This window comes from Esox lucius, chromosome 17 (genome assembly GCF_011004845.1).
Source record: "Esox lucius isolate fEsoLuc1 chromosome 17, fEsoLuc1.pri, whole genome shotgun sequence".
Lineage (NCBI taxonomy): Eukaryota > Metazoa > Chordata > Actinopteri > Esociformes > Esocidae > Esox > Esox lucius.
The window spans coordinates 27,258,614-27,285,471 of NC_047585.1; the positions used below are offsets into that span (position 1 = coordinate 27,258,614).

Genomic DNA, 26,858 nt, shown 5'->3' on the forward strand with positions numbered 1-26,858 from the left:
ATGGCAGGTATAATTGGGAGGCCTGGTCTGTCACGTGCCATCACTGAAATTGGCATTCGTGTCCTGTAACGGTGTTAAATCATTCATGGCCTTTAGATGAGATCCTCTCCACACCACCTTTTACCTCCCCTCACACAAACACACACACACACACACACACACACACACACACACACTGCGTCTTTCACATACACTAACTACCTAACCACCCACACCCTCATCGCTTCTGGCTTGTCTATTAGCTTGCCCATTAATTCTCTTTTCCATCAACTAAATTATTTAACCCAATTCAGTGGCCATGCCCGCTTCACAGGCCCACCCCATTTTGTGGTCCCGTGTTGCAGCGGTTAGACAAGAGCTCTCATAGGGGAGCTAACCAATGGAGTCCAATAAACACATGCATGGGATATTATTGAAGAGCCAGCAATGTAGATCAACACATAAACAAGAGTTACAGCAGTACTAATGTCAATGTTTGATACTTACAGTAATAGGCTAAACTGTTTAAGTTGTGTAAAAAATTACATAATTTCATCTGTTCATTGTAGTGTGTGTCCATGTTTTACTATCTATCCCCACAAGGAAAGTAAAATAAGAAAAACTTTGACCTTGTGGGGACATTATGTCAGTCCCCATGAGGAAAAGGGCTACATTTGGCTTAGGGTAAAGGGAGGTTAGGTTTAGCATTAAGGTTTGGCTTGGATAAGATTAAGATTTTGAATTAACATTTCAATGACCATTTTAAAATACACTGAACAAAATTATAAACGCAACACTTGTTTTTGCCCCCATTTATCATGAGCTGAACTCAAAGATCTAAGACTTTCTCTATGTACACAAACGGCCTATTTCTCTCAAATTTTGTTCACAAATCTGTCTAAATCTGTGTTAGTGAGCACTTCTCCTTTGCCGAGATAATCCATCCACCTCAGAGGTGTGGCATATCAAGATGCTGATTAGACAGCGTGATTATTGCACAGGTGTGCCTTAGGCTGGCCACAATAAAAGGCCACTCTAAAATGTGCAGTTTCATCACACAGCACAATGCCACAGATGTCGCAAGTTTTGAGGGAGCATGCAATTGGCATGCTGAATGCAGGAACTGACTTGAGTGGGTAATGCTCACATTCGATGGCGTCTGGCACTTTGGAGAGGTGTTCTCTTCACGGATTAATCCTGGTTTTCACTGTACAGGGCAGATGGCAGACAGCGTGTTTGGTGTCCTGTGGGTGAGCAGTTTGCTGATGTCAACATTGTGGATGGAGTGGCCCATGTTGGCGGTGGTGTTATGGTATGGGCAGGTGTGTGTTGTAGACAACGGACACAGGTGCATTTTATTGATGAGATACCGTGAAGAGATCCTGAGGCCCATTGTTGTGCCATTCATCCACGACCATCACCTCATGTTGCAGTATGATAATGCATGGCCCCATGTTGCAACGATCTGTACACAATTCCTGAATGCTGAAAACATCCCAGTTCTTGCATGGCCAGCATACTCACCGGACATGTCACCCATTGAGCATGTTTGGGATGCCCTGGATTGGCGTATACAACAGCGTGTTCCAGGTCCTGCCAATATCCAGCTACTTCACACAGCCATTGAAGCGGGGTGGACCAACATTCCACAGGCCACAATCAACAACCTGATCAACTCTATGCGAAGGAGATGTGTTGCACTGCGTGAGGCAAATGGTGGTCACACCAGATACTGACTGGTTTTCGGACCCCCCCAATACAGTAAAACTGCACATTTTAGAGTGGCCTTTTATTGTGGCCAGCCTAAGGCACACCTGTGCAATAATCATGCTGTCTAATCAGCATCTTGATATGCCACACCTGTGAGGTGGATGGACTATCTAGGCAAAGGAGAAGTGCTCACTAACACAGATTTAGACAAATTTGTGAACAATATTTGAGAGAAAAAGAAAACAACTCACTTTGCTAGTTTGCCAGAAGGGTTGTTGTAAACTAAGACCAAATGCAAGAAGATTCTGTGGTCAGCATTTAGCAGTCACTTCTAAACCTAAAAAGGACTGTAACCTCTAAATGTTATCCAGCAAAAACTCACTAAAAGCATATTTCAGGGGATTCATTGTAAATGTATCTACCATAACCTGCCTCAAACATCATTTTAGAGGATTTGTCACTGTCCAACCAAAGACCACATTTACCAACACCATTTCATCATCTTTGACAGAGTATTGACCTGACCTGGCAGAAGTTTGGCATCTTAACTAATTTCAGTGGGCAAATGCTTAGCTCAACTGGCAACTGGAACTCTGGAGTAGTGTACTCTTAACAGATGAATCCCGATTTCAACTGTACTGTGCAGGGAATCAGTAAAATCTTCATAAAATCTTCATCTATTGCTTTTTGCATTTATATTTAGTTTAGTACACATTGTGGCCCTGTTTCAGTAAATACAGTACATTATGATGAATACGAAGAAAATTTACTTGGTTAGATTTGATTCACAAGACATCTGATTGTTTGAATATGCAGGTCTTCTGGCATTATCAGTTCCTAATCTAATTGCTTGAGTATGTATGTAGGTCTCCTTCACTGTCACACTTCATATGTTTGCTGACAAATTATACGGGTTAGGTTTTGGGTTGGGGAAAATTGATTTTGACTGGGAATCCTCACAAAGGGGTAACATTTACCACACTAGGTTTGTGTCTGCTTATTTATGTGTGTTCAGGTGGCGTCTGATTGACACAGAGATACAGTTTATCCATGGAACGTCAAAGGGAGGTGGGATTAAGACCCAGTCGAGGGAGAGATTACTGTAAAGGGAAGCAGGCTGCGGACAAGTGGGGCGACAGAGAGATCAAGGCAGGAGGAAGATGGATGGATGAACAGAAGAGAGCGGACATAGGGGGATGAGAGACACGGATACAGCGAGGCCAACATGAGAGGGCTGGATCAGATCAACATAAACAAGACAGATGAGGAGGGATAGAATGAAAGGAAGATTGAAAGAGAAGGCCAGTGTGAAGATAGAAAGGTAGAAGAAATGAAATGTATCAAATCCTTCACATGGGCTCTTTGACATCTTGCCCAGTGAGGTGGTTTACCTATTAGATCTGTAAGATGTTGGATCCTGCACAACCTACTGAGCTGTCAGATCTCCACTCTCCATGATTCTTAAGCCACCAAACGATTTCTGTAAAAGCAAGTGACCTTTTCTATGGATTTATAATTTACAACCAATATAGATTTTGCCCTTTGCGATGATGAGCTGGGAGTGGGATTATCATGAATATTTATAGTGGCGATAGAATGCATGGACTGGTCATTTTGAGAGTGTCTAGGCCCATGTTGGTCCCATAATTCCTCTGAGTCTGATAGTTTACGAGTCCAGTGCAGTGTTTTAAAAGCTGCTGCTAGCCCATTTAGTCCCACCATGTCTACTCAGAGGCATTGTGTCTCCTGTGACATTGTGTCCCTATTACAGCACTATGGCATTTGGTTTGATTTGACCTATTGGAGAAAGAGAGCTGGGGGACAGGCAGAACACTAATTAAGCCCAACACAACACTGGAACAGCGGCCCTGCTTCCTGCGCCACACGGCACAGCCCTCTGCTCTTCTCACATAGGACACACGTCTGAAGAGCAAGCGTGTTTTTTGATTCGGTTGGATTATTTTACTTTTTTACCGAATTGTTCACTTCAGATGTTGACTCGTTGCCAGTATATTACAAAAAGCCTGGGATATTAACGATTCAAAATGTGCCTTAGCAGGAATGATCAAAGACGACACAGGAGTGACAGGAGTGGCCTGAGTATTACTCATATCACCCTCATAAAACTCCAATTGGATTATATATTTCTTTATTGATATATATTTTCATATATTGTGGATTATGTTACCAAATTCTGATAAAAGTCTGGTAAAAGTGTTTACATCTTATTGTGTAATAATAAACATGCAAAATTGTGGGGCATTGGGTAGAATGCCTAGTGCTGCGATTACATATCAATGGCTTGCCTATGGAGAGGGCTGCTCCAGTGAGGAACTAAGATTTCATCACATTGACTTTTCCAGCAGTGTTAATGAAAATGAAATGAATGACTTGGTCTCTGTAAATTTAAGAAGTTAGCTTTTTATATCAGTTATAAACTTGACGGTGCCAAAGAGCAAGCAAGATAGTTGTTGAGTCTCTGAAAAACAGAGATTGGACATGATAAACAGTACATTTGCATCAAACAAGCTGAAGAGTCAAATTCTAGAAGACAGAGGAAAGCAATTACTTGAAAAAGTATACTGGTTAACGGAATGGAAGAAAGCATGGCAGTGTGGGATACCTGGCAGCGCGAATCTGGCTTGGGAGGTGGAGGATAATAGAGCCACACCCCCACCCAATAATATGCAAATATGAGAGGAATTTTGCCAGTAGCTGTTGGGTGACAGTAACCAGCCCATGTCCACTTGGTGTTTAGCATTTACGCGTGCCTTCTCTTGTTTCGCTGTTCACTCTGCGCTTGTGGGCATGTATGGTTTTCTGTTCCAATAAAGTATCTGGTTTTCTTATCAACGAAGGAAGTTACATTAACTAGCTTGTAGTATTATGATGTCAATCCACTTTTTTGAGCACAGGTAATGATAAGGGATAATAAGGTTAATGAAAATAAACCAGATGAATCACAATTCAAACTGTTCTATAGGAGGAGAAAGTAGCTACAGGGTACTACTACAGTAGCTAGTGTAGTGCCTCTGTATTAGGTGACGACATATGTATTAACTAGCTATTCATATTACCAAATGAAATGTCCTCCCACTCACTAGTAGGCCTAGTAGGCTATTCTCATCAAATGATACAACTTCTTGCTCATATTCCACATTTATGGAGGCAGTACTTGCATTTAAAATTATTTACACTGAAAGATCTCCGAACCACCCATGGGTTCTACCACAGGCTTGTACAGGAGCTGTTTTTTTACTTTATGCATTTTCCTTGTGATGTTTGCTAGACCCTGACCAGTTACATATTTTTAAGGTGTCCCACTAAAATGTCTGTGTTGTAAAATCAATAAATGTTGGTTATGTAAATTAAAAGTATATTTTTTGTCCTCTGAAGTTACTAACCTAGAAAATGAAGCATAAAATAGAAAAACTGATTGCAGCTGTGATAGTTACTTGGATTCCCCAAGCTTTACAACATCACACAATAACTGCAATAGCAAGAGTTTCCTCTGTTTTCTATTAACAATGGTGAGAAGGAGGAAATTAATTAACTTACTGTATATCAGGATATTCTCTCCCTCCACAAATACCACGTGGGTACAGAGCTGTAGAAGATTATTGGTTAGTAGGCTAATTTGGTCAGATTGATAAGCAACTGTATGTGCAGGGAGATTCTGGTTTCTGTCTTATTTGATTTGAAGCTTCTGGTCCACCAAACCATACTTTCATTTGGTGGAATTGTCTATAAAAGAGAAGTTCAGAAGAAATCCGTTCCAACATCAGCTCAATCAGCTCATTAATTAATGATGCTAGCATCTAATTTGTGGGCAACTGCATGACACATTGTGTTGAAGCCCTAGATCTCATTTACTCTACCTTATGTGTCAGCTGTCAGGATTAGCAGCTACTAATTACTGTGGGTTTCGTTAGAGGTGTTACTTAGAACAGCCTTCCATATACTGTCTACTTCACAGGAATTAATGACTACATTTGTTTTGCTTTTCCCTTATTTGTCAACCAGCAGTTAAAAACATACAGGTGTCTTTGAAACACCAACTGCTAGAAGGACTAGGACAGAAATGTTCAGGTTCTTTTCATCATGCATGTTTCATTAAGTCAGCACACGAAAAATACAATTTTCCTGTATTCTTTCCATCTCATTTACTTTTTTCTCTCTCTGACATGCAGCTATTATACTGTATGTACTTACATTTCTCTAATCATTATGGAGGCCTTTATACAGGGCAGACTAATAGGCCACCCTTCTCTTCTTCTCCCTGTCTTTTGTCTAGTCTTTGTTTTCCTTCTCATTTGCCTTACACCTTTTTTCAATAGTTAATCCCAAAGGAAAGGGTTTTTCCATTGAGAAGTATTTAAATACCCACCTAGACAGACAAAAATATGTTTAAAATATATTTTTGAATACGTTGATATGTAAAATGCATTTTCAACGTTTAAATTACTGTTTAAATTATATGTAAATCAATTAGGAACACTTTTTTGGAAACATTCATGGGTCATTTTTATATAGCACGGCCCTTGAAATGGGAAAATGTGTTTTGTAATGTAAGGGAGGATGTGTGTTATATTTATACTTTAACAGAAGATACAGAACGTTTATCCCTTATGCATCATGTAAATGTAGCCTATAGAAATCCTCTACCAATAAAATATTTGGGATGACATGTTTCGGGATGAAATGTTTGGATGGATGTTTGTTTTTGAACGAGAAGCAATATTTTTGTATTAAGATAATTAAAATAACATCGGATTGATGAGAAATACAGTGTAGACATTGTTAATGTTTTAAATTACTATTGTAGCTGGAAACAGCACATTTCTAATGGAATATCTACACCGATCAGCCATAACATGACCACTGACGGGTGCAGTGAATAACACTGATAATCTCGTTATCATGGCACCTCTCAGTGGGTGGGATATATTAGGCAGCAAGTGAACATTCTGTCCTCAAAGTTGATGTGTTAGAAGCTGGAAAAATGGGCAAGCTTAAGGATCTGAGCGACTTTGACAAGGGCCAAATTGTGATGGCTTGACGACTGGGTAAGAGCATCTCCAAAACTGCTGCCCTTGTGGGGTGTTCCTGGTCAGTACCTATCAAAAGTGGTCCAAGGAAGGAAAAGCCATTGGGTAAACCTTGGGTCCTGCCATTCATGTGGATGTTACTTTGACACGTACCACCTACCTTAGCATCGTTGCAGACCATGTGCACCCTTTCATGGCAATGGTATTCCCTGATAGCATTGACCTCTTTCAGCAGGATAATGCAAAAATGGTTCAGGAATGGTTTGAGGAACAAAACAACAAGTTCAAAGTGTTGACTTGGCCTCCAAATTCCCCAGATCTTAATCCAATTGAGCATTTGTGGGATGTGCTGGACAAACAAGTCCGATCCATGGAGGCCCCACCTCACAACTTACAAGACTTAAAGGATCTGCTGCTAACGTCTTGGTGCCAGATATACACCTTCAGAGGTCTAGCAGAGTCCATGCCTCTATGGGTCAGGGATGTTTTGCAGCAAAAGGGGACCTACACAATATTGGGCAGGTGGTCATAATGTTATGGCTGATCGGTGTATGCTCTAATGGCATGTTGTGTTTGCAAGTTTATCATTTCAAAGGGCATACTGATCATTAGAAAACTATTTTGCAGTTATGTTAGCACAGCTGGAAATGTTTGTGCTGATTAAACAAGCAATACATTTGGCCTTCTTTAGAGTATCTGGAGCATCGGCAATTTTGATACAAATAACTTTTTTCTGAAATGCTTCAAATTGCCAAGAAACTGAAGATCTAGTACAATACTACTCCCTTCACAGAACAGCGCAAACTGTCTCTAACTAGAATAGAAAGAGGAATGGGAGGCCCCAGTGCACAACTGAGCAAGAGGACAAATACAGTAGAGTGTCTAGTTTGAGAATCAGACGCCTCACAGGTCTGGCAGATTCATTAAATAGTACCTGGAAAACACCAGTCTCAATGTCAACAGTGAAGAGGCAACTCTGGGATGCTGGCTTTCTAGGCAGAGTTGCAAAGAAAAAGCTGTATCTCAGATTGGCCAATGAAAAGAAAAGATTAAGATGGGCAAAAGAACTAAGACACAAGATATAACAATGGAAAATAGTGTTATGGACAGATTAATCTAAGTGTTTGGATCACAAAGAAGAACATTTGTGAGACGCAGCCCAAATGAAAAGATGCTGGAGGAGTGCTTGACACCATCTGTCAAACATGGTTGAGCCAATGTGATGGTCTGGGGGTGCTTTGGTGGTGTTGAAGTTGGAGATTTGTACGGGGTAAAAGGGATCTTGAAGAAAGAAGGCTATCACTCCATTTCGCAATGCCATGCCATACCCTGTGAATATCGTTTGATTGGAGACAATTTCCTCCTACAACAGGACAATGACCCAAAGCACAGCTCCAAACTATAGAATAACTGTTTACAGAAGAAGCAGTCATCTGGTATTCTGTCTATAATGGAGTGAACAGCACAGTCACCAGTTCTCAACTCTATTGAGCTGTTGTGGGAGCAGCTTGACTTTATGGTACGTACTGTAAAAAGCACCCATCAAGCCAATCCAACTTGTGGGAGGTGCTTCAGGAAGCATGGGGGTGAAATATCTTCAGATTACCTTGACAAATTGACAACTAGTATGCCAAAGGTCTGCAAGGCTGTAATTGCTACAAATGGAGGATTATTTGAAGAAAAGCAAAGTTTGAAGGACAATTATTATTTAAATTAAATATAATTATTTCTGACCTTGTCAGTGACTTTATTTCTTATTCATTTTGTTATATTTCCCATTCAAACTCTTTTCATATATGTTTTCATGGGAAAACAAGGACATTTATAAGTGACCCCAAACTTTTGAACATTGATTTATAACAGTCCTAGAAAATGCATAGTGAAGGCGAACATTAGAGCAGTAACCCAACATTCTTGGCATTGTATAATGATGTAAATAAAGGCAGCCAATCAAGCTTATTTCTTCCACCATGACAGCTTGATCCCTTTGTGAAAATGTCAGCAGTGTGAGAATTGGCTGGAATTGTGAAGTAAATGTTAAATCAGTCACATGATATTTACATGACTAAACAACACTGGTGAAGAAAATAGTTAGTAAGGTCCAATCAAGCGTGTATGTGTGTGTGTGTTTATATTTGTATGCATATGCACGTGTGTGTGTGTCTATTTTGTTTGTAAATATCATAAGAATTCTTATACTAATCTTTCCAAATTGTCAATACGGGCCTGAACTTGACCCATCACTGACTAAGTGGTGCAGTACTTAAAGTCACTGTGCAACCTTTGGCTGCTTCATAGCTGATGCTCTGCAGGTAGAGCTGTCTGTAGCTGAAAACCCTTTATATCCAATTAAACTGTCTCCACCATTGGAACGTTTCAGCCCAGAGCCAATTAGGGACTTTCTAATCAACGTCTTGACACCTTAGGTCCTGAGTGTCATGGCAATATATTAGCATTTAGCATGCCAATTAGCGGTCAGACCCACACGGCTGCTGAAAGGGTTCCACCAGCATCACCCTAATGGTTACAGAGCACACCTTAACCCTGAACACAGAAAATGAGAAAGAAAAGAGAGAGAGAGAGATGGAGAGAACCACAGCATTGTATAAACAGAAAATGTCCATTAGCCCCCCTCCCCACAATCCCTTCATTTCTGTCCATGCTGGTCCCATAGGTGAGTTTAAGAGACCCCTCTCAATCGCCTCGCTCCGCTCTGAGAGGTCTGTACATCATGGAGAATGAATCCTGTCAGTTTTATTACCAGAGGAACAGGGCACCACTGCAAAACACTGAAATAACAGAGACTATGCATCTCTCCACCTCCCCAGTCTCATTCCTACCCCCAAAAAATAGGCTCGCTTGATCAGTTTGTTATCCAACAGGCTCCTTCCATCCCTCCCTCCTCTTCACTCCAGCCGCCCTCCAGTTTGGCTCCCTTCACCCCTGTCTTGTGCTTCGACTGTTAAAGTGGCAGGCAGCTGGCCTCTCCTCTGTGCACTCTTTCTAAAGCTCTCTGACTTCCCTTCTTGTCTCTGCCCTGTTCCGTCATCCCTCTGTACTGGCCTCTCTTTCTCTGCCTGCTCCTGTTCTTCATGGCCTCTACCTCCACCTCTCTCCCTCTAATATCTGTCTTTAACTCTCTTTCCATCTCTACACTTTTCCTCTCTGTCTTTAGCTCTGTGTCCCTTTCTCCCTTTCTACACCACTACCCTCTCTCGTCGTGTTATCTCTCCTTCTCTCCCTTCCCTGTTTTATCTCTTTCTGTCCTTTATCTCTTTCTCCTCTCCCTCTCTACAACAGTTCACTCCCTGCATTTAGCTCTCTCTCTCTCCTCATCTCTGCACTTCTCTCCTCTCCCTGCATCCACCTCCTTCTCTCCATCTATCACTCGGTCTTTCTCTCCTTCTTCTGTTTAATGGTACCCCAGTAATGAAAAGTGGAGGCAGTGTTATCCTACTAGTCGTCCCGTGGGCTCATGCTCTCCTCAGCAGCAGCTCAACTCGGAACGGCATTTGGACAACAGACAGAAATTCACTCCCTTGTCGACATCAATCTCCAGTGCAGATGACAATAATCTTGGTTTGCCATTCTTTGCTCCTCCCCTCCTCGACAAACAAGGTTTCATTTCAATAGTCCAATGAGCTGAAATGTATACTTACAATTCTGGTTCACTATTCATTTCCTGTCATTCCTCACTGGGCCTCCTTGTTTAATAAATTATTGGGGTGATGAAGGGTTTGAAAGGATGTCTTATTTGAGCCAGTGTACTTTAAAAACAGAACTTATTGCTATTTAACTATAAACTATTTTAGAGTTGACAGTAAATAAATAACACTCATAAATGCATTGACATTTTCAATAATCAGTTTTACCAACAAAAATTTTAAACCAAAATTGTAGAATTGCAGGTGAGCCACTAGACTAGATTACATTAGGAAGCACAATGCAACCACCCATTCATCATAACCATTACACATTAAATGACAGCAATTGCATATATTTTATGTTGTCTGAGCCTTGGTGAAGTAAAGTCCTGAATGGATTCATGCCAGATGAGTCATAAAAAAACCAGGTCTTCTTTTCGCTAGCAAATATAATAAGCTGAATGACATGTTTAAAGGATCAGTGGAGGGAGGGGGGGGTAAATACCAGCACTGACAGCCCTTGATATGACCCTTTAACATGTGGGCTAGTGAAATAGACAGAATGCTTATGGCATTTGCCTTTGAAGACTTTGTAGTACATTGAACAAAACAGGTCAGTTGCGCTTAAAGTTCATCATTTATTCCTTATTAGGGATGCACCGATTTGGCTATTATTCTTGGTCATATGGTTTATATGATGCTGTTTTACCATTATGTCATATAAAGTAGAAACGAGTGTGTGCTTAAACAGCAGTAATCTAACGGGTATGTGTTACAGTGGAATGTGTGAATTGTAGTCAGAAACATAACCTCATATGTGAAGGCCGATATCATATTTAGCAGAAACCTATTTTTATTATTAGATAAGTGAAACAGAGTTGTAAATATTTTTATTTAATTAGATTTTAAAAAATGTGTTGGATTGCATAATCAGTGGAATAATAAACAAAATACCATAAATGTTTTGGGTAAAATACCCTTTTCGCTTACTTTCAGAAAATTCTATTTTAAATCCACTCCACAATGATTTGTTAAAGGGGCACTGTGTAGAATCCTGCCTCGACTGTTCATAAGACTGAATTTTAACAACAACACAAACTGTCTCCTCCTTCCCTTCCCAAACGGGACCAGAATAGTATTAGCAGATAGTCCAGTGTGGTTCAGGGTGGGGGAATAGTAGTGCCAGTGTCTGAGGTGAGTATGAGGAGACTACACCTCATTGCAAACTGTTAGATGGACCGGAGAGAAAGTTGAAATGTGTAATATCTTAGTCACTTATACAGAAATAAATGATGAAGCATTAAGTTAAAACATTAACTGCAGATATATTTTGTTCTTTTATGTTTGTATTTATGATAGTAGTACAGTAAAAATCTTACATATGGCTCCTTAAAATGTTTTGTGTCATCATACAATACCATGATCTAGCATTTTAAGTTTGGCATTGATGTCTTAAACAATACGTTTTTAATGATTCCCTTTTTCGCGGAATAATGCTAATGAGTTATGTAGTGCAATGAGTCATGAAGAACCAGGCTTTCTTATCACTAGCAAATATAATTAGCTGAATGACATATTTAAAGGTTTAGAGGAGGGGGGAAAAACAGCACTAACATAGACCTTGATATGACCCTATGAGGTTTTCATGAAAATTTTTTTATCTGACTCAGCACAATTATTCCTTCAATATTTTGAGAAAATAATATAAATGCATTCAATATTAATGCATCTTATAATGCCCCGCCCACTGGGCCTGGTTACTGTTTAAATGTAGGATGTATGATTAATATTCCTCAACATAGCTCTAACATATACACTGATGAGCCAAAAGATTATGACCCCTCACAGGTGAAGCGATTAACGTTGATCATCTCCTAACAAGGGTACATGTCAAGGTCTGGGTAGATTAGATGGTAAGTGACCAATCAGTTCTCACAGTCAGTGTAGGATGTAGGAGAAATGGGCTGGAGTAAAGACCTGAGTGATTTTGACAAGGGCCAAATTGTTAAGGCCAGATGACTGGGTCAGAGTATCTCTGAAACGGCAAGGTTTGTTGGTTGCCTCAGGTCAGCAGTGGTGAGGACCGACAGTGGTCCGAGGAGGGACCAACCCCAAACTGGTGACAATTTTTCAGATCACAATCTGATTTAGCATCTGTGGGATGTGCTGGACCAACAAGTCTGATCCATGGCAGCTCCACCTTGCAACTTACAGGATTAAGTGCATTACTTAAGTTACTTACTTAAAGGATCTTCTGCTAATGTATTGGTGCCAGATACCACAGGACACCTTCAGGGGTCTTGAAGCGTCCATACCTTAGTGCAGGGCTGCCCAACCCTGTTCCTGGAGATCTACTATTCTGTAAGTTTTCTCTTCAACCCCATTTGTGACTAACCTGATTAAGCTTTTCATCCAGCTAATTATTAGAATCAGGTGTGCTAGTATTAGGCAGGTGGTCATAATGTTTTGGCTCATCGGTGTATATTTTAAGTTATGTGCACATTAATAACTAAGAGTTCAGTACAGTAGGAATTGCATAGATTTCTGACCTGGTCGCCTGTGGGAATCAAACCTCAGGGGTTGCAAGCACAATGCTGTACCAACTGAACTACACAGGACATAAAGATGCCTACACGTCAATAAAAAAACACTGTGAACAGTGGCCTATCATGGCTGCCCTTAGGTCAGCGGTTTCCAAATGGTTTGGATTGTTGTACCGCCTCTTGTGCATTTTACCAGTAAACCTGTTGGGACTGAGGATAGGCCAAGTACCGCCAGGGGTCCTAGATCCCCTGGTTGGGAACCTCTGCCTTAGAAGAACTAACTTGGTTAAAGGGATCGTCCTGATTTGCGCCCACTTTCTGGATGTTAGCAACAGGCACATCATTCAACATTTTTACATGCACTTTTGAATGACTAGCTTACAAACGCTGTTAAGCATTTTTGGTTGCTTAAAAATGTAAAAGCTTTTTATTCCCTACAATATTCAGTGTTTGAAATGTGTAGAATTTTGGCAACTGCCTTTCCATTTGACCACAGAAACCGGTCCAGCATGTGTTGATCAATAGAAATTCAGCATTTACGATTCACTTTGTATGCAACCAAAATACGTTCTGAAACACTATCATACCTATTTTTCTGTAGATATATTATGGAAATGTTCTGATATTTCAATGCAAATGGTGTGTACAGACCCTGAATCACAGCAACCTAATATGCCCAATATATGCTAAGTTTTACATCTACGGAACATGTTCTCCTGGAAAGATTATCCTCTTTGTCTGCCCTTTAAAATAAAACACAGAGCATATCAGGGGATTACTGCCACTCAACTATGTACATAGCCAGATGTTGGAACCGACAATCAGACGCTGTACTGAGTTATTGACACAAAACCACATCACACATATCCTTCTTAGGGGAATCGTGTATTCCTCTCAGAGAAAAGGACATATAGAAGATGTTAAAAAAGAATTATGGATACAATTCCTTGGTGTATCTTCAGTCCAATTGAGGGGGATAACAAACGATATACCATACTGGTCCAGTAGCATTTATGTACAACATTATCCCGTAGCCAAGCAGGAATTTTGATTCTGACTTACCATCTGTTTCACGAGCCCGTCTGACCGCAGTAGCCAATTCTGTGGCTCCATTTATTGTGATTGTATGGAGTCATTGAGGAGTGGGAACCATTAGGGAAGGAGCTACTGTGGCCCTTGGACTACCAATTACCCAGCCCTGTAGCCCTGTAGCCTGGCCGGACGCATCTGGAGTTTGGGCCGGGGTGGGGGGGCGGGGCTGGGGGGTGGAGGCCGTTGTGGGAGGTCCCTGGAGACCTGCCACAGCAGAAGCCGTTAATCAATCCGATTTAGAGCGGACAGGGACACGCTTAGCCGCCACTCCCGCCAACACTGCCACAGCGGGGGGAAGGAAAGGCAAGCGTGACCTGCATCTCATTCTGGGGAAAGGATGAGAAAAGATAGATAGATAGGTCCAGAATGGAGAGATAGTGAGGGGGTAAGAACGGAGAGAGGATGATATAAGGGGTGTTAGCCAGAAAGGGAGAGACAGAACAATTAATGGAGTGATGTGAGTGGAATTAAAAACAAAGGGAATGTATTGATTCATTTGGGTCTTTGGGAAAAAGAAAGGCCCATGCAACATTGTAGAAGGAAAGTGAGAAATGAGTTAAATTGATGATTGGTGCAAAAAAAAAACTCATTATTACCAACAAGGTTGTGGAGAAATGGTTAGTTTTGTCTCATCTAAAATGTCTAAACGATCATGGGGCGGAGGACTTGGTGACAGGTTGAGATGATGAAACATCTCCTCAGCCAGACCTAGGCCCTGAGAGAGAGCCAGGGTATCAGATTTGCATTCATTAATATGGATGTGCTAGTGTATTTTATTTTTGCAGGATTAAATGAATCCCTTGCTTGAGCAGTTGGCTATATTTCTGATGATGGTACCATTCATTATTAGCAGCTTTAGTTATTAGGCTGACAGACAATTAATAAATGTCAGAACTTAAGATGTAAAGTATAAAAAGTCTTTGGAGGCCATTTTTGTACACAAAATGTGTATACCAAGAACACTGTATCTTTATTTTATTATTTATATTGGAACAGGAGTGGAAGCAGCAATAAGAATCTAAATATGTATATTAATGTTTAATGAGTGTCTGTCTTACTAACTGTGTGAGGCATATGCCTGCGTGACTGATGAGATTTGTACAGTGCTAGATTATTAAATAAGAAAGCAATAGACCAGTACAAACCATGTTCTAATCATTGAGTGGTAAGAGGATTTCTGCATGATGAGGAACATTACATTGTTGAAGCATGGGTTTCCTGACTCCAACCAAACTGTCTAGAAGGCAATCTCTGTCATTGTCCTACAGCAACAAGTTACTGAACATCCTGGTAAATCGATAGAGTGTAAGGTTGTGTTCTCAATAGAAGCTTTGGGTCAAAGGTCAGTGAACAGCTCATCTATTTAGAACGACACATGCTCATTGGACAGGAAAGACTCTATAACGATGACATTATACCAAGACCCCAGAGTGAAGAAAATAATATGACATGGTTTGTAGAGCGAAAAAAGTAAAGGAGAGAGATTGGGAGATGGGCTGAGAGGGACAGAGAGATAAAATATTAATTGTAAGGGGAGGATTGGCGAGGGAAAGTGAGAGACTGAAAAGGGAAAAAAACATTGACAGCAGAGAAAATGCCAAAATAGCCAAGTGGATTTGGTGAAAAGGATGTACCCATATGCCTTCTTTTAGGCTATTACCAGTTATAATTAGATGAATGGTTGTTATTAACACCTGGATACAGTCCTTTGCCATGGTATACTGTATACAGTATTAGCCATATACCACAAACCTCCTTAAAGTGCCTTATTGCTTTTTCAAACTGGTTACATCATACTTTTTTTAGGGTCATATCTTTAGTATATGGTCCACTATATCCCTTCTTTCAGCAAATTCTCATTTCAGGTTAAAATAAACTAGTTTAAGATGTAAACTAACAAATAAGCTTGGGTGATTCATCATCAGCTCATGTTTCCCCATGTGTCCTCATTCTCATACTCCTAATTAACATTTAGATGACCATTAATCAATCTAATGTATTTTATAAAGCCCTTCTTACATGAGCAGTTGTCACAAAGTGCTTATACAGATTCCCACTCTAAAACCCCAAAGAGCAAGCAATAAGATGTTGAATCACCGTGACTAGGGAACACTCCCTAGAAAGGCAAGTACCTAGGAACAAACCTAGATAGGAGGTGAGGTTGTCCACTTTGTCTCCCAAGGGTAGATATTATAAGAGTACATTGCATTCAAAAGTAATAACATTGGTTAAAGGATGCAAAGAAAAAATTCCAGAGAAAATGTGAATATCCGTTGGCTTTTCATAAGTGAGTGTTTAAGAGGTTAAGACAAAGGCAGGCAGAAAATAGCCCCAACCACATTGTTATGGATACTATTAATATGACATCCACAAATCATGAACTAACTACTCTGAGACAAAGCAGAGTAAAGCCCACAGAGCAGAGGCTCCATGCCCATTGAAGGCACAAATTTGTCCAGTAATACATTTTTCTAAATGTATATAATTCAACTGCCAATTGGTTTCTTTCTAAGCATGCAGGTCTTATTGATAGCCGTTCCTTATTTTTTTCTGTTTCAATAAAAGTAAATAAGCTACGGCAAGAAGACGGCCTCCCTTAAATCGACTTAAATCGACAGTAATGTCAACTCCGATTTGAGCAAAGATGCAGAGGATCTTACATAGTTTCTTTAAAAGAAATACCAGTAGGATAGCTCAGTTAGTATGCTTCAGATATAATATATTTAAAAGATTCTCAATCTTTTGAATGAATACATACAATTTTTTGTTTGTGTTTAGTAGACTAACTGTCGCTTATTGTTCAGAAAAACAGATAGATCAATCTCAGAATATATGTCCCCAAAAGCTGTTTTAGATCTTAAAAAAAAAAAATATTATACTGCTTGCTAAAGGGCAAAACCCCTTTTCTCCCAGACCATTCACACTGATTGTGCCTTTGGGGTGCAAGATCCCCCTGCCACAGAGCTCTGCCCACCATGTGTGTCAGTGAGGGGCGCCAAACTGACACACTGATCGTCTCCTTGCCTTAACCCACTTACATCCAGGAAGGAGAATAGCCTGGCATTATGCACCCACTTAGGAATGGCATGGGAGACCAAGAGTAACCCAGTGACTCCGCCCCTATAATATGGTCAGAGGCAGAGTATTAGTGTAGAGAGGAGAGCCTGCCAGGAAGTGACAGCAACGGTGATTAGTCAAGCCGGTGCCTTGCCTTGCCATTCACCTTCACACCCCCGGGCCAGACTGCACTCAGTCATATGACATACTGAAGAGATTAGTCTTTAGTGAAGACTTAAAGGTTAAGACAGAGTTTTCATATCTCACTTGTATCGACAGATCAATTCACAAAAATTGAGCTCTATGTGACAATGTACTTACTCCAGCTCTAGTTTGACTTTTGATCTGCATCATATTTGGCCAAAGGATTTTTGAGTTGCAGAGATGGAGTTTTATGGATATGTACAGCTGTGTGTTAAATGCATAGCAGTAACATTTTAAAATAAAATAATGAATAGTTGTAGTAGAATACAATGCCATGAAGAAGTATTTCCCATTATTCTCAGTTTCTCATATTTTGCTAATAATTATCTTCAGATTAAGATATTTTTAGATCTTCATCCAAAATGTACAAGTAAATAAAGTCCAGGAGGCATATAAACAGTAGCTTTCATGGTTTGCACCTCTGTCACTTGGTTGCATCGTTGCTGTGCTCATTAACTGTCTATAGACCCTGCAGTCATATTGATGACCAGAAGTTGAACAGGGGCTAATGACTTTTAATGGGGGCTAATTACCATTTAGTCTAAATTACACTATAGGGCTTGGAAATACAACAACAATGCTAAAGTAGGCTAATATTTAGTAGAAAACCCCAGTACCATGATCATTTTATCAAATGTACTTTGACAGATGGCAATGTCATCAACTAGCAAATTTCGTCAAGAAATTTTTATGCTAATGTTAGTGATGCTAATGTTAGCTAGTTAAAATTTCAGGGACTTCCCACAATATTAGTTAGTTAAAGTTATACATCTAAAATCAATCATAATTGTTAAAGGTTTACACTACCGTTCAAAAGTTTGGGATCACTTAGAAATGTCTTTGCCAACAGTGAAGAGGTGACTCCGAGATTGCTGGACTTCTAGGCAGAGTTGAAAAACCCATATCTCAAACACGACAATAAAAATAAATGATTAAAATGGGAAAATTATCACAGACATTGAACAGAGGAAGATTGGGAAAAAAGGCCAGCATCCCAGAGTCGCCTCTTCACTGTTTACTTTGAGACTGGTATTTTGTGGCCGCTATTTAATGAAGCTGCCAGTTGAGGATCCGTGAGGTGTCTGTTTCTCAAACTGGACACTTTAATGTATTTGGCCTAATGTATTTGTTATGTTGTGCATAGAGGCCTCACTCTTTCTATTCCGGTTAGAGACAGTTTGCGCTGTTCTGTGAAGGGAGTAGTATATTGTACAAGATCTGTTTCTTGGGAATTTCTTGCACAGAATAGCTTTAATTTCTCAAAACAAGAATAGACCAATGCATTTCAGAAGAAAGTTTCTGGACATTTTGAGCCTGTAATCAAACCCACAAATGCAAATGCTCCAGATACTCAACTAGACTAAAGAAGGCCAGTTTTATTGCTTCTTTAAGCAGCACATCAGTTTTCAGCAATGCTAACATAATTGCCAAAGGGTTTTCTAATGATCACATAGCCTTTTAAAATGATTGGCTGTTGGAACACAGGACTGCTGTTTTTTTTATAATGGGCCTCTGTTGTTTCCAGGTACAATAGTAATTTACAACATTAACAATATCTACACTGTATTTCTGATAAATTTGATGTAATTTTAATGGACAGGAAATGTGCTTTTCCTTCAAAAACAAGGACATTTCTAAGTGACCCAAAACTTTTGAATGGTAGTGTAGCTACTAAGTATTTGCTTTCTTTATAGGTGTTTATCATGTTTTCAAGCCTTAGTAATGTACTTTAGACCAAACCATCATCAGCTCCAATGTGCAATTTATGAATACAAAGGTTGAATTTATTTAATGCCTATAACATTTAAAACAGCAACTAAGCTGACACTCACTACGTTAGGCTATTTTTGTGTGTGTGTGTCTTAGAAAGTGGGCCAGTTATCTACAAATGTTATCCTGTAGGAGGGGCAGAAATCTGTTTCGACCACATGTCATTACAGATATATATATATATATATATTATTTAAACTTTATTTGATATGAGGCGAATGTACCGCAGATATTTAGAGTCGCTGTCCTGTGAAAAATGGGACCAGGCCCGGTGGGCTGGGTGGCGCGGTGAAATACGAGGAAGCAGGGATAGCAAAAAGATTTACAAAGGGTATCAGTAGTGCATGTGTATGTGTTGCTCTTTATTCATTTAAATGTGTACATTTATAGTATTGTACTTAAGTGAAATCATCAAAGCCAAAATAATGATTGTGTCTCTGGGTGCCATAGTTTGCAAACATCTTTTAGATAAATAATGTATTTTTCAACTTGGTATTATATATTAACTTCTGTACTTCATCCCTTCCTCCAATCTATCGCAGTATCTTTCTGTTGCTCTGTCTCTATCTGTCTTTCACTCTTCTTCAATTAACTTTAATAGGGCTTTATTGGTTGACTGGCTACCAAAACTCCTTGTTGCTTCCCAAAACAACACCATACCCACAGACATGAATTAGTTCTCTGGAAGGAATGTGGTTCTTAGTACCTACAAAAGGATTTGTAGAATAGCAAATAATGCAACCATTGTGATTGGTCCCAGAAACTAATAGCAAATCATGCAACCATTGTGATTGGTCCCAGAAACTGATAACAAATTATGCACCCATTGAGATTGCTCCCAGAAACGAATGGGTTAAATCTGAAATCAGTTGGTTAGGGCAGAGTGGGCAAAGCAACATGCTGAAAATCTGGGATTGGCTTTGATAATCTGATTGATTAGAGATAATCCAATTGCTGATTACCTTGTTGGACAGCTCCTTAGTGGAGTCTCTGACTGAAATAAGTAGCAAACAATAGTGCATTAACTGATGATTTCTGTTTATGTCATTCAGTTTAAGTCGTCAGGCAACACGAGCAGTGTACTGTGTTGACATTATTGAACTATGATTTGTTTGTCTCCGTGTGTCTCTCAGGTGAGGGCCAGTGCCATAGCCCAGGACGCTGATCTGAACTATGACTATGCCTCCAACAGTGTAATCCTACACCTGGATGTGGGCGACGAGGTGTGTGTGCAGCTCGATGGGGGCAAAGTGCACGGAGGAAACACCAACAAATACAGCACCTTCTCTGGCTTCCTCATCTATACTGATTGATGGCATACAAACAGAAATACACGCACATACAAACACGCGTACATACAAACAAAACCAACAAACAATCTCCCAGGCGAACAAATGCAGCACCTTTTTCAGGATCCTCATCAAACCTGATTCTTTCAACCTCGAACCTCTCTCTTTTTATCATTTCCGTCTCTGTCTCTCTATCCTGTTTCATTATGAAAATCCACAGTATTGAGAGAAACAGCTACAGTGGAAATGTAAATGTTTAATGGCTCTGTGTTGTTATTGTCATTGAGTAAATGCCAAACCATGACATTCCAGCCCAAGAGCTGTTACATGGCATCTGAAGTGTATAGAAATGTTAGTATGACACAAACACCCACACATCTATTGGTGTTGTTGCATCCAAGATTATTATAGTAACGAAAATCCAAACAAAATTTTTACTAAACTAAATCATAAACCAAAATGAATTATTTCTCTGCAAATCCAACAAAAAAAATTGAAATCCAACATAAATGTAAAATAATAATAATAATTGGGCAAAAATCTAATGTGGGTTTCAAGCTATTTTTGTAATGGTATTTCTGATCTTCTTATTGTGGTGGGTTAAATGCTGTCAATAGACAACGTTTCAAATAGGCTCAACTTGTTCATTACAATCACTAGATATATATATATCATTATATTCCTAATTTTGGGTGTGAGCATTGGTGCTGTCCAAGACGTTTGGTTTTGATATGTTGTACTCTTAACCCACACGCTGCTCTGTTCTGTGCGAACTGCAACATACAAATGTCCTTATTTGCAGCAATCAACCATAAAAATGTCCAGTAGTTCAGGTGTGATAAAACTAGGGTGTAAGAAGTTCGTCGATTGTGATGTCCTGGTCTATTGTGAGATCTTAGGGCAATATGTGATAGAGAATAATTAATGACAATTTGACAAATGTAATGACAATTAAGCACAGCAATTCATTATCCCTATATTACATCTATTACTCCTTTCTAAATATGATGTCCTTTCAAATAGAAATCAAATGTCTTTACTGACAAATTCCTCTGTTTTGGGGTTTTATTTACTCTGATATTATCATGTTTTTGTAAATAATTGTCCTGCCATCCTTTCCTATAAATGAGTTTACCCATACATTCAAAAAACATGAACTGCAATTGCTCTCCTTTATATGGGCTATGAGTAGTCCAGACCTAATCCCTGAGCTCTGGAAGAGGTGGCCCAAAAGAGGCAAGCTCGTTGGCATCCTAACAAGACTACGCCAATGACCGAATAAACCGCTGATGCAGCCCATACTATTGCTGAACACAATTGTGACTTCTAATGTTAAGGAAGTCATAATTTTTTCTTGCTTGAGACTGAATACCTCATAATAATCTGCAGAACATATTATTTACCAAGAGACATCTGTTGTTTTCTAACCAATGCTGGCATGAAAACCATAAACACACTATAAAAGGGGGTTTCTCATGCCCAGTGATTTATACCCCACGCACAAAAGTGGATTCAGCCAAAATTTACCACAACTCTATTCTCTTGCTATCTGCCTAAAACTAAAACTGCCTAAAACTTTTCCACTGTCCCAACTGGACAACATGAATACCGTTGTGAGAAAGCTTTTCATTGACTACAGTCATACCATAGCTCATCACTAAGCTCAGGACCCTGAGAATGAACACATTCCTCTACAACTGAGTCTTGGACCTCCAGATAGGTTCCTCCTCAACTCCTCCTCAAATGCGTATATTGTGGACTACAAGAAAAGGCGAGTCGACAATGCCACTTCAACAGAGTTAAAGTGCTCTGCATTTTTGGGATCGCTAGTAAGCATTTCACTGTGAGTCTGCACCCGGTGTTACAGAAACACGTGATCATTTGATTTGGAATGTGATCTTAGTATACAGTGTAACCTAGTGGGGTTTAGGTTGTTTCAAATGTTCAGATGTAAGTTGTGCCTGTTGTTGTACACACAGCCTTCTCATCAACCAGAATGATCCCTGGATCTGGCCTCTTCCTACCTGCCTATCTTTGAAGGCATGTATTACTTATCTTTGAAGGGTGGTTACTTATTTTCAATATAATGTATCAAATTTATTTTCAATATAATGTCACTGACTAATCTTGCTAGTCAGACAGGGTCACTCAGCTTTGCTTATTATCTTGACTCCAGACAGACCAATTTGCAGACCAAAGGAGCTTTGGATTGCATTTAAGATAGGTAAGATAGCTTCCTTCTACCATATTTTCACATTAAGGTACTGTAATTTAAACCTAACCAAAAACACCAAAAAACTAAAAAGATGATAATGCATGCAACATACAGTACATGGCTGCTACTTTTCGTCCCTAAAACAAAGACTGAAAATGTATAATATAAAACCAAAATGATCAACAAAATAAAAACCAGTAAATCAAGTCTGAAAACAAAATGAAACTACATTTAATTTCAAATAAAAATGTAAACTAATATGAAATCCATATTAAACTATAATAATCTTGGTTGCATTACTCTGATGATGTTAAAAATATAATCTGGATTTTTATAGTTACTTTAATCCTAGCTACATGATTCTTGTGCATCTCTTTCAGACACACAAACAAACAGACACAAATGCAAACATACACATAAACACATGCCCAGACAATGAGAAGTCATTTTTACCATTTTGGTAATGTTTTCACAACTTACGTTTAACTCTTAGAACAAAATTCCCAACTGGTCTAACTTAACACCTCTTGTGCATTCTTTTTTTTTGTAGACACCTTTCACTGCCCAAACATTGGTTCTAAATGTTTACTTTTAATGAGTGGATTGATTTAATCATTAAAAGACAAAATATTTCTGTATTCTCAAGCTTTTTTAACGATCAGTTAAACCAATAGCAAAATTAATAACGTTACTGTATGTTTAAAAATTTATAAATTACAATGCATTGCAATGTTTAATATTAGGTATTATACTTGTACTATCTGGTTAAACTCTAACCAGTCAGATAAATTAAAGGACAGGGATGTTCAAAAGATGGTAATCATACATCACACGCCTTTATTGTAATCATCTATTGTATTTTACAGTATTGTACTTAGTTTCTGTATGATTGTGTTCCTGTGTGTCTCCGCTTGTTGGAGCATGGCACTGGCAACACCAGAGTTTTGGGTTCAAGCCACACTGGGGTCACATACAAATATTTGTGGACTTGTAACATATCAATACCATATAGTTTGATATTTCTTTATTTGACCAATGACAGTTTAGTGACACAATAAAAATACCCCAGCAACAAATGTAAAATGACATCATACTAGTCATGATCATGGCATAAATCTACAGATACATGTTAGACACTGTATCTATGTCAAAAATATGATCTGGATTTTTTTATTTACTTTCACTTGTAATTGAGCGAAATATCCTAACTACATGACTTTTGTGCATCGCGTTGCGCTTTCGGACACACAGACAGACACAGATGCAAACATACACACTAGATATATCATACTGTACTGAATATGTTGCTACAGTACATTACAGACATGCATTGTCATTATGTATTTCTCAAAATCTGTTGTAGACAAACCAGTTTAAAGTCCATAGGTTTAGCATACCGTTAAGAAGAGATGGCTGGCAGATTAAATAAAAATAAACACATTTTAACAAAAGAGAATCATATCAAAAGTATGTGAGATTGTGAGATTTACATTGTCAAAGGCAGTTACTTTACAGGAACATGTATTTACATGTGGAATGTAAATTTAGCTGCAAAATGTATTATGTACAGTAAAAAAGTAACTGTAGGATTTTGTATGTTGTACTTATTGAATTGGAATTGTTCTAAGAGTTTTGCAACAGCTTCCTTTAAGATTCTCTGTTTTGAGTTTTGTTCTAGGAGTTTGAAGAATAGCACCAAAGCTATATAAAAAATGTAATTGAATGTCCCCTATCTAGCGTTGTATTGACACAAGCTGACCGGTGTGGAATTGAATAAAATGGTCTCGGTATGCAGACTGTAAATCGAAGGCTGTGAGCTTGGCTGCGGCCTCCCGCTTTCTTTCTTCCCTCCAAGATGGATTTCCAATATGGCTGAAGACACCAAAAGAAAAAAAAAATCCTGAATATATTGATCTGAGCTTATAATACACCCAAGATCACGAACATCCGCCCGCATCGTGTGCGTGTGTCCTTGCATGCGTGCTTATCTGTGCGTTCATGTCTGTGTGTGTGACATTAAGTATCATATTGTAGTTAGTTAAACCTACATGTCCCCTGCTAAGGGGAGTGGGAGGAGTGATGGTAGACCGCTAAATAACACAAAGACCGCGCGACAAATGACAGAGCATCATCATGTTGCACTAATGAGCCACGACATCCTGTTTTTAAACCCTTAACTGTTGGCGGGACTCCATTAGCATTCCTACATTCACTTTACATTCAATTGATAACAGAGCAATTTAAACTGGGTGTCAAAAAGGCATACACAGAGACGGAGCTTCAGATCCTGCTGGTTATTAGTGGAACCATGAGTCTTATATTCTTCAAAGGTATGTCAGCTTGTTTGTTCATAGTATGTATGGACAGTGAGGACAAATCTTCTGCAGAACTACTTTCACATTTTCATTTATGCTGCTACTGTAGAACCTAGAAACGGTTCCTTAATGTGCGCCTTTCTGTCTTGTTTGCGTACCATTTATTACTAATTGTAAATGCAATTCAAATATGCAGTTTCAGGTTGATGTTACCTGTCAAAGATGTTTTATGCAAACACTTGACACACTGGCAGTGAGAATCTATAACATGTCTCTTTGTGTAATTGATCAGAATGGATTGATGTAGCTAATTATGTCATCGTTATTATCTTTTCATTACAGCACAATTATCTTTACATCAATGCTTAGTTTACACTGGCACTGAAAAAAGGTCTCTCTAATACACTGGTAGTTATAGTATAACTTAATCACCTAATTGAAGTAGCTGTGACAGTCACTGGACTTCAGAGGATATTTGTATTGGAACAAGTTGTTGCATGTGTAAAACGGCTGAACATATGTAACTGTTCATTATAGTTGCAACAGGAAATGGCCCATGTGACCAGTCTAAACTCCCATTACATGATTGCACTTTGGGCTTAACCTTCGAGACAAGACAGTGGTTTTAATCAAACTGCATCAGTTAGGGGGGAAAAACTGTATTCTTGTAGATCTGTGTTACCTCCTGACAGTATTACAACAAACACACACCTGAAGGAGGATTTAGAGGTCTTTTTTTATTTTGGATTATCATGCCAAAAGTTATATTCATCAGATGTGTAGACTGTGAATGATAAGATAATTATTATTATACTGGTAATCACCAAAACATGCACAACACCTGTCAGTATTCTCACCTCGGTTTATGAGGTACAGTACAGTATATTGTCATGTGATTGCGAATGAAAAGAAAAACATAAATGTTGGACAATGGGTTTTATACACATGCATTCTCCATAATGTAAAGGGCCCTGGGATCTGCTGTGACTTAGAGTGACTAAAGAGAAACCATTCATAAGAAATATTTTGTAGATATGTGATCTGCATAACAATATGAGGCAAACTAACACCAACTGTATATACGTGTGTGCCTCCTTGTCCGTAACACAAAGGTGAATAGATCAGTCATCGGTGCCCTATGCAGCAAGCCTTCAACATATTACTGCCTCTTTGTTTATTCATATCTACTGAATTGTATCCATGTTCTGTCTTAGAAAGAGAAAAAAAAAACTACGCATCCATTTGCAGAAATGTAAAAGATAGATGATCTCATCCTAAAAAATATTACCTTTAGAAAAAACATCCACCTAATGCCTTTAAATTAAAAAAGGAGGTTAGGCAGTTAGGTTCCTGTGAGAACCCTCATGAACTAAAGCAGTTCCTCGATGGACCTCGCTTTGTTTTGAGTTCTGGAAACAAGGTTTGGGGGTATTTTTCAATGCCAAAAGGATCTTAGAAGGAGCCTTGTTGAACCCCTCGTTTTCAGAGTGTTAACCTAAATCCCATTTAAACCCACATGTTGTACATGTATGTTCGTGTGTGAGTATACATGACCTCCCTCTGTGCCATGCTGCGTTCTACTGTTCCTTGGCACCACATTATGTTAAATATCTTACTGTTTAAAAGAAACTTGATCTTTATTTGTGAACAGTATGAATTGATTGTTGTCACTGTATCTTGAAAGCTGAGCTGTGTGTGTATAACTTATGTATTATATAAACATGCATTTACTCTGCCCTATAATACCATAATATAAGACCTATAATAAAACAATGTAAAGAGATTTATTTGAGTCACTGTCTTATTTACACTAATGCTGATAATATTTACCATGCAAAACTTTATACTTTTATTACTGCAGTCATTTTCTGTTGATATGTGATGACGCTACAGAATTAAGGATGAAGACTGCATTGATTTATGTTTACAGTATTCAGTCTTCTACAAGTATCTCAATCTGACAGTGTAATATTAATTGCTACTTTCGTGTAG

At 39.0% G+C, this 26,858-nt stretch overlaps 1 protein-coding gene across 2 annotated transcripts in view; it reads left to right on the plus strand.

Moving 5' to 3' along the window:
• LOC105017154 (complement C1q-like protein 4) overlaps window positions 1–26,649 on the plus strand; it is a 36,282-nt gene extending 9,633 nt beyond the window's left edge. For both annotated transcript variants that reach the window (XM_034287006.1, XM_034287007.1), the window contains one exon: window positions 20,181–26,649. In XM_034287006.1, the coding sequence (XP_034142897.1) occupies window positions 20,181–20,360 (180 nt within the window). In that variant the 3' untranslated portion in view covers window positions 20,361–26,649. The remainder of the gene's footprint in view (window positions 1–20,180) is intronic.
• Window positions 26,650–26,858: the final 209 nt, after the last annotated feature.